We start from the raw sequence: 9,882 nt of genomic DNA on the forward strand, positions 1-9,882 counted from the left end.
CTAATATTTTTCTATGAATTCTATCATTTTTAATTTTTGGTAACAAATCAACTTCAATTTGAATTTTGAATATAAAAAATTTTATTCTATTAAATTTTCTAAAATATATATTATCTATTTTTTAAAAATTCTATTAAATCTCTCAGAGTTTAATTTTTCCAAAGAAATTATGGATACATTCTCCTAATTATCTTCTTTATTTTTTTTGTCAATAGAATAATTTTATAAATATTTACCGTCGTTACCACGAATTATAACCTAGTTATGATATACACTAAAACATCCAAATATTTTTATCAACTACAAAAATTTACAAGGTGAATACTACTTTTATGAACAAAAAAAGAGAAATGACTAACTAGGTTAACACCACAAACCAATTTTTAAAAATAGCAAAAAAATAGTAAAAATGATAAAAATAGTCAATGATTTTTGTAGGCATCACTTGTGAAAATCTAGGCGGTCTACAAGGTTTTTTTTTTTTTTTTTTTCAAATTACAAATCATCGTTTTGGCCTTGGCTGACTGCTAGAATGTGTTGTGGGATGTGAAAATCTCAAGGTTATACGTCCCAGTTCGTATTTAGTCTTACATAAACTATCTTTTTAATTTTTTTTTTTTCATTTTTACACAATATTATCATAAAAAAAAACCTACAAATTCTCTTCGGACAAGATATCTGAAAACAACGATGATCTACATGAATCAGTGAGTTATTCATCATTATCTATATATTTTTTGTGTGTATCCGAAAATTAGAAGTGACAATCCATAAGTTGTTATTAATAATAAATAAATGGTTTATGACGAATAATAATGTTTCTTTGAAGCTTATGTGTTGAATGATGAGTTTTAGAAAACTTCAAAAATCATCATGTACCATATTTTGGAACTAAATACGTATGACTTCCGAATATCTAAATAGCGAGTGTAACATGTCAATGGATAGTCTTTGTTGTAAAGAAGAATTCATATGAAGCATCAAAATTACGAATTCATATGAAGCATCAAAATTTCAAAATAATATTCGAGTTTCAAATGCAAAATATGGTCCCAAAGTTTTAAACATTCAAATTAGTTTGAAAACATGGGAAAATGTTACATTCTAATTAAAACAATGGTTCAAAATAAGATATTTTCGTACAAAATAAATTGTCTTCTAAATATCTTTGGGCTCCTTCTTCTATGTTCAATTCCGATCTCAATGTATCGTTCCAGAATCATCACATATTTTTATTAAATCTGTCATATTTTGCCTCCATTTTCTTTGTAATCCCACAATAATGGAACTATTGAGATAGTTAATTGTGCTACTCAAAAGCAAGTTGATGATGTGATGTCTAAACCGTTGAAGCTTGACGTGTTCTTGGAGATGCATGATCTCTTGGGTATTTATTTCAGAGCTTGAACTAAAGTGATAACTGATAGTTGGAGTAACATGATAGTTGAAACTTCCAATTTAAGGGGTGATGTTAGAGTATTTAGTTTTTACCTTTGGTTTGCTTATGCTTCTATAATAAAGGATCTTCTGCTTTTGTTGACCTTTTCTTTATAGTGGTCTTTAGGACCATTAGTTGCATCTTAATGCTCTTTTAAGTTTTCGTTGTAAGGCTATTTATAAGCAAATATTCTTGATTTCATAAAGCATAAATCATTCTTTCATTTTTTTTGTCGTCTATTTTCAGTTTTTTTGACAGATCACTAACAAGTTAATAAAACCAAAGTTACCTTAATAGGTCTACCAAATGGGCTCCAAAAAGCAACTATCTTTTAGTATTTTACACTCCTAGCCAATCGCCATTAGGAACGACAATTGTAAAAAATTCCTATACGAAACCCCTACAAAAAGCACTTTATTCTTTAGTGTTATTGAGAAAAAAAAAATCCTATACTAATCTTCAATAACAGTAAGAATAAATAAGCTGAAGATTAGTACTTTTTTTTTTTCTAAATGTCCAACATTTTGGTATTGCTTGCCCATGCAATGATCATTTGTCACTATCATCCCTTAAATTATTTCGACACTAAAGTAGTTAACTATAATTATAGTAATAAATTCCAAAACTAACCGATCCATGTGATCCTCGTTAAACCTGAGAAATCAGTATGATTAGCCAAATAGACAATTGAGCTAGAAGAAGAAAACATCAACTACCATCTATGAATAAGCATTAAAGGACACGATCTTGAAATTCCTTGGCAAATTTACACCAAGAAGATCACAATGACCTAACCCACTAAAATGTAACGAACAAGTGATCTAGAAAACAAACAGTACACAGTTGGACGATATCGATATGACAAATTCGAAATAGGTCTAGACCTTTTCAACCTTGACGATTTAGAAATCATATACACATTGCCTTTTAAGTTTTCAAATTCCAACAAAAAGGTATGGTATATCTACAACTCTATCCGGATCACCAAACAATCAATTTATAATATAAACAATTGAGACGAAAGCATATATTCTTTAACAATTTATCAAGATTTGGTTGAGGATCATATAAATCGATTAAAATTCCATTTTAACCTTAAAATTAATACTAACTCTGTTCCAAAATTATAGTTCATGTTTCCTTTTTGGTTTGTCTCAAAATAATAGTCCAATTTTAAAAATAAATAACATTTTTACCAAAATATCCCTCATTATTACTTAACCAATTAAGCATTTAATGGAACATTAAATGCAAAGTAAGGACAAAATTGTCATTTTATTAAATAAAGTTAATGGTAAGTAATGCTTTCTCTATATGTTTTTTTTTGTCTGGATTGTAATTTTAAGATGGAGGGAGTAAGAGCTTATGTTATAAAATTAGCTTCTTTCAAAGATTGTTACACACACTAATGAAATATTCCAAAGTAAAATGTCCAAAAACATCATTTAATTTAATTTAAATTACATATATCTAATATCATATTTAATAAGCATATTTTCGACACAAACTTACCGCAATTATCATGTTAAAATACAAAAGGCTATTTAGCATGAAACGAATTTTCGAAACATTACTTTAATCCTATTTAGCATGAAACACGTGAGTCGTGACATACGAAAGATCCCGGTTGCCTAAACAAGAGGCTATTGAAAAAAAAACGTATTTTATAAAAAATGAAAAACCTTATTGTCATTCTTAAAGAGAGAGGGCCATGGCCATAATGGCATTTCGCATTCCGTATCAAACTATCAATATTTGATTTAAAGTTCAAACTAACAATTTATAGGATGTTCTAAAATAAATTCCAACTCCTTCAATCATGTCCAATGAGCCAAATTTAGTACAAAAATAAAACGATTGATTTTCACTCTTATCTTTTTTATGGCAAATGTATAGCTACATTCGAACTTACCAATTAAATCATTACAACTAGTTAACTACCCATTTGTTCATTCACATCTACCAAGTACCAACTAATAACTTAACATGAATTTCAAGAAATACACAAATATCACATTATGCACTCATATACATAATATCAGTTGCTTAATAAACTATGAAGAAATGGTTCTAACTTCTTTACATATACTTCACTACCATGTGATGTGATTAAATACTCATGAAGGGTCACGTATATTGTTCTAGATTTTCTTGCTAAAAGTTCTTTTCATTCGTTGATGTTTCTCTAAATATATACACATAATATAGAACACTCATACATACACATGAATAGGATAGACCTACAACCCAAATAAATAAATAAAACTAATGTTTTAGATGCATCATCTTTTTTATTCTCCTATCTGAACTTTATTTTTTTTTTATCTTTATTTATTTCAATACATTTAAATGATTTTATCATAGATAGATAAAAAAATTACTTTTAATGAATGACAATGACTTTCTATTCTGTTGACATAATTAGTAAATATACCCTTGTAGTCGTTATAAAAGCTAAATTTTATAAACAAGTTATTTGATATGCATAACAAAAGATAAGTATAGTGTTGACAAATTATATTATCAAACACATCTAAATGCTTTCAAAACAAAAGAAACATTGCATATTATTATTTACTATTTATTTTGTTTTTCACTTTATCATAAAATAAAAAAATTAAATCATTTAATGTAACAAATGAATCTATAGTTGAGACCTATTTATAAACTTTTGAATGTTTAAGAAATAATGGGATAAGTCAATAAAGTATAAAGTTCCACAATCATTCACACGTCAACATTCACGATTCATTCTCTCTATAAAACTTAACTCCACAATCCATTCAACTCTTCAAACTTTAACAGATGTCAAATTAACATCCTATTTTTTATCATTTAATTAAAATAAGGGCCCACTTTTATCATTAACTTATCAATTTGAACTCTCCACTGATTCAAATAAACTTGCATTGTGGACGATATGACTGTTAACAGAAGCCACAACAGTTTTACCACCATTTATCACATAATGTTCACAAGTTCATGTGTTATTCGCTAAAAGAGAAATCACATACAATATGTTGGAAAACATAACATACCAATTACCAACAGCCACACCATGAAATGAGCTTCTTCTAGGTTTGACTAAATCTGAGTAAAATCTGATTCATCCTAGGCTCATGTCTTCTAACCTTCAAAATTCAAATTCAACAACAAATGGCAATATCTAATTTTAAAAAAGTATAAACAATCGTGGGAAAAGGTGATCCACATGAAACAACTTTTTTTTTTTCTCATAAAGTACTTAATGAGGAATAATGATGACATATCATCAAGCAACTTACTTTTACACCTGCCAATGAGAGAAGCTTGTGAGAAGCAACATAAATAACATCAGCATTCTCCAAACTCTTCTCCACAAAATAGATAACTTCAGAAACACCAGACTGTGATGAAATTTCAAAACTTAAATTAGGCTCTTTTTATTCATCAAGATGCAACAAATACCATATGTAGCCTTCAAACTCACCTGAATGATGACTTTTGCACACTCGTTGCAAGGATACATTGTTACATATAGCTTCTGCAAATTTATATGATCAAAGTATATGCTTAAATACCCTAATCACAATAGAGTGAATAAGTCACATAAAAAGTTAAACCAACCTGCCCTGCAGCAGATGCATGATTTGTGTTCAAAATGCAATTAACTTCAGCATGGCAAACATAACTGCAAAAGAAACCAGAAAGTAATACAATAAAATTTTAGTCTGTAAATAGAGTTAATAAGAATGTAATGTAATAACATGTACTTACGGATACTTTGTCTCCAACGGATCCCCATTCTTGGATTTCTGAAATGGCAAAAAGATTAGTGATTAGTGACTGATAATGGAGCTTAATGAAACAAAATTTGTGGAATATCTACTTTTGACCATGGAAGTTTGTCATCAGAACAACCACGTGGAAATCCATTGTAGCCAATGCCTGTTTATAGGTAGATAATCTACATGTCAAGATAGGATTAAACATGTATAGTAAAATTAAAAGCTATTAAACCATCTAGAGATAATGCATTCCTCCAGAAATTCTTACCAAGTATTATACCATCTTGACTCACCAAGCATGCTCCAACCTGTAATGAAAAATAATGCAAAATTAGCAGATACAAACACTGAAGCAAATGTTTGAAATTATAAGCATTCAAGCAAATTCTTTCATATAAAAACAAGAGAGAAGGTTCATCTTGCAAGCATGATAACTAGTAAAAGATAGGAAACTCAAAGCACCAAATATGAAAAACTACAAGGCGTTACAATTTGGTAATTGCAATAGGAGTTTTGGTATCCACTTTGCTCCACTCAGACATAATTCCTTCCACTCCAAAAAGAAATTTCCTATTGACCAACTAGATTAAACTAAAAAGGTAATCAACTGAAGACAACTGGAGTTACAAATTCAAATTGTTTGTCTAACTAAAACTGTGTACACGGTAGGTTGAATTTAAACGATGAAAAGTGAATCGTGAGCAAGAGAAAAGAGTTAGATTGAAATCCTCAATAGAGAAATTAACTAGAAATATTGCAAAAATTCGACCTGCCTGTAGGGATCCTTGGATCTCTCAGCTGACAGAAATGCGATGGCCATAAAATAGTCATCCCATGATAAGTATCTGCATTAAAAAATTTAAAGTTTCCTCTTAACAATCTGCCATACTTCGAATTTTCCCGGTAAGAAGTAGATTAATGAGCATGGCTCTTATGAACAGTCAATTAGACAGAATGCTATTGGGAATAAAAACTAAATAAAAAGTGTCTCGGAACTTAGTAACTTTACCCGTTGCGTTTCGAGGGATTGTAAGGATCGATAGATGATGAATTGCTCTGTAGCACGACGTCTGAAGCAGCGTTGCCGGCGGACAACTTCTTCCTAGGGTTTACAAAGAAACGAATTGCGAATGCGGTGGCGACGGCACCGGCTATAGTGGCAGTAGAGATCATAGTCAGGTCTCTCGAATTCATGGCTGTAGTTCGAAAAGGTTGTACCGATGACGAAGAATTTCACCAATATATTGCATGCTCCTTAAGAACTTTTACCGCCAAAACAGAAGGGTAGGTACGAGACAGCGGGAAAATAATTTGTGATATCAGGTGTCGTCGTGTTGGATAATGGGGCCGATCCACCTATTATCATGTAGTTGGGCCTATTTGGGCTGTTCTACGGTTTATTGAATCATTTCAGGGGCTGTCAGCCCATAATTGTTTTTATCGGACCCGACCCGGTTTTGAAACATTGGTTGGGTTTCTTTTCCCAATGACTCAACAAGAGTCGGTCAAAATCGGTCGAAACTGATTTTTTGCCTAAAGAAACCGTATAACCGAAGAAGTAGGGTGCAAACGAGCCGAGTCTAGCCCGAGCTTGGCTCGGGCTTGTTTAAGTTATATGAGGCTCGAGCTCGACTCGATTCAATCTTTCTTTTATTAAGCTCGGCTCGAGCTCGTAAAGAGTTATACAAGCTTGGATCGGACTCGGGCTCGACTCGTTTTTATCTGGCGTGCCTAAATAAGCTTAAGTTCGGTTCGAGCTCGTTAAAAAGCTCGTTTACTAATACCCTAAATTCATAATTCCCCTAATATTTTTTTTATTTTAATATATATAAGTAATAATAAATAATATTATATAAATGCTCGTTTAGGCTCACGAGCCTAATCGAGCTTTGTGACATAGGCTTGAGCTCGAGCTCGTTTAATAAACAAGCTTAATATTAAGCTCGAGCTTGACTCAGACTCGTTTAAAATCGGTTTCGAGTCGAGCTTTTAACGATCCGATCTCGAGTAGCTCGCGAATAGTTTGGCTCGTTTGCACCCCTACGGAGAATAATAGATTTAAAGAAAAAAAAACAACTTTAGTTTTAAACTTATGAAAGAGTTTACAGTTATATAACTCTAACCAAATATATATTTATATTGCATATCATTATAAATACAGAAAACATTTAACTAAAATGACATCAAATACACTTAGTTAAAATATTAATTGTATGGTTTTTGAGTAGCGTGGTTGATATCTCATTGCTATTTCTTTTTCATGTATTATGTGTTCTATTTTTCAATATTATCTTCGGTTGATATTAGATTTTATGGCGGATCCAATATCAAAGTAAAGAGGTATCTTCAACAAAAAAAAATGCGTAATACACAATAAGAAAAAAAATCCAGAAAAAATTACACCATCAAAATTTTTTGAGGGGTATCTCAGGCTACCCCAAGATATATACTAAATCCTTCGATTTTCTTGTTAGTGTATCATACATTGTTAGAATATATTTATGTAAGTGTCCTCTCTTCATAAAAGTCTTTTTGAATATTAAATTAAGGATTATATATATTTTTTATATGGTATTAGATGCAACTTCATCGCGGTGGATGTATACAATCCTGTAAATATATTTATATTTTGAAATCCGATTTCTTCATATATGACTATATGAGCTCTTTTGGATAATAAACTAAGGACTTCATGTATATTGTACATATATATCCATTACACATCATCCACGTAAGCTCCAAGCAAATGTATACTTCCGAAAATTGAGGGTGAGTTTTAATATTCTCTAGAATCCGAGATTATAATTAATTTTAAGGCCTGTTTGATTTGAACTTACTGGGTCCAATCAATGCTGACTGCTGACTCGGTCAGCAGTCAGCTGTTTGTTATTGACATATTAGAGCTGATTCGGTCAGCCCAGTCCTTCCAATTTTGACTGACTCGGTCGGTCATTAGAAAAATACCTCCAGACTGGGAAATAAGAGATGCGATTTTTGCCCATGCCCTTTATCCCTTTATTGCCTCCAGCCTCCTTCGTATCCGATCCCATCAACTGCTGCTGCTACGCCATCGACTGCTTCCTGCTACGCCATCTTCTGCTGCCTGCTGCGCCATCTTCTCCGGCGAAGACATAGCCGACGACAACTACACAGCGCCACTGACACGTATCTTTCTGCGATTTTTTTTTTTTTTGCTTTTCTTTTCCTGAAATCAGAAACCCTTTCATGTTTGTTGTGAAATTACTAATTTCATTCTGAAATCAAAGTTTGAAATCACTTCTTTCATTATTCTTGGATTCAATTAGATTGAAGAGTTAACATAAAATCAATTTGTTATGTGTTTTTGTTTATGAAATATGATTTCATAATGTGTTTTTGACATAAAATCAGATTGTTATATGATGTTGACATAAAATCATATTGTTATATGCTATTGAAAATATGATGAACTCACATTTATGTGTTTTTGTGCATAAAATCAATTTGTTATGTGTTTTTGTTTATGAAATCTGATTTCATAATGTGTTTTTGACATAAAATCAGATAGTTATATGTTGTTGACATGAAATCAGATTGTTATATGCTGTTGAAAATATGACGAACTCACATTTATGTGTTTTTGTTTATAAAAGATTGTTAAAGATTGTTGTATGCTTATAAAATCAATTCATAATGTGTTATTGTTAATAAAAGATTGTTATATACTGTTAAAAATGTGATGAAATAACATTTATGTTTGATTTATTTGTAAATTTGTGTTATGTGGATGATTAGATATTTGTTTTTCCTTTTTACAATAGACATGACGGATAAAAGAATTACGGTTAGTTGGAAGTCGGAAATGGTGGACCAAACTTTTTTGGAAGCATGTATACAAGAATTAACAAGCAATGGCCGGGAGGGTAGTGGCCTAAAAGCAAGCTCATGGGTTGTGGTCGCGGAGAAATTGAAAACATATCATAATTTTATTGTCGACAAAAAACAAATGAAAAACCGATACAACTATTTAAAAGCAAAGTATGCAGTGTGGTTAAAACTTAAAAACAAAACAGGAAATATTTATAATCCCGTAACGAATTCTTTTAACATGACTAATGAAGAATGGGAAGCAGAAGCGAAGGTACATATATACATATTTTTTTAAATTAGATTATTTTTTTTACTAGTTTAATAATATTTCTTAAATTTTCAAACAGTTGAACAAGTATGTAGATAAGTTGAGAAATGCACCCCTCCTTGCCTTGAACTTTGTACCCAACTATTTGATGATGCGACCTCGACCGGTGTTCCCAGTTGGGGGCCATCTTCGACATTACCTCATCCCAATGAAACCTTCAGTACACAAGATTTTGAGGATACAAAGATGTATGAGCCAACTGTTGGATTAGTGTCTAAGTCCATAACTATTTTGGTATGTACTTGACCCGATGGTGCATGGTCCTTTTGGGTTGCATTCACCAAAGCAACTTGATTGAAGAAATAAATAAAGAGAGAGGTTATTATGATTGATTAATATGTTATAAGAATAATATATTAAAGGAGAAATCATATTTGTTTAATTAATATTGGTCAATAATTAATTAAGAATTAATTTTATAATCAAGTGTAATTAATTAAACTAGAGGGGCTGAATTGTAATTATGTGATAGTTACAAAATAAGGTAAGGATTATCTTAT

The 9,882-nt window shown here is 31.1% G+C and overlaps 1 protein-coding gene across 1 annotated transcript; it reads right to left on the bottom strand.

Moving 5' to 3' along the window:
• Window positions 1-4,328: 4,328 nt before the first annotated feature.
• LOC111920162 (uncharacterized) lies at window positions 4,329-6,522 on the bottom strand. The gene is made up of 9 exons (XM_023915759.2): window positions 6,215-6,522; window positions 5,975-6,050; window positions 5,474-5,513; window positions 5,307-5,365; window positions 5,195-5,232; window positions 5,045-5,108; window positions 4,908-4,961; window positions 4,723-4,824; window positions 4,329-4,569 (listed from the first exon to the last, which is right to left on the bottom strand). Exons 1-9 carry the CDS (start codon window positions 6,397-6,399, stop codon window positions 4,513-4,515), a joined length of 675 nt encoding a protein of 224 aa, XP_023771527.1. The 5' UTR covers window positions 6,400-6,522; the 3' UTR covers window positions 4,329-4,512.
• Between the last annotated feature and the right edge of the window lie 3,360 nt (window positions 6,523-9,882).

This window comes from Lactuca sativa, chromosome 1 (assembly GCF_002870075.4).
Source record: "Lactuca sativa cultivar Salinas chromosome 1, Lsat_Salinas_v11, whole genome shotgun sequence".
NCBI classification, from domain to species: Eukaryota; Viridiplantae; Streptophyta; class Magnoliopsida; order Asterales; family Asteraceae; genus Lactuca; species Lactuca sativa.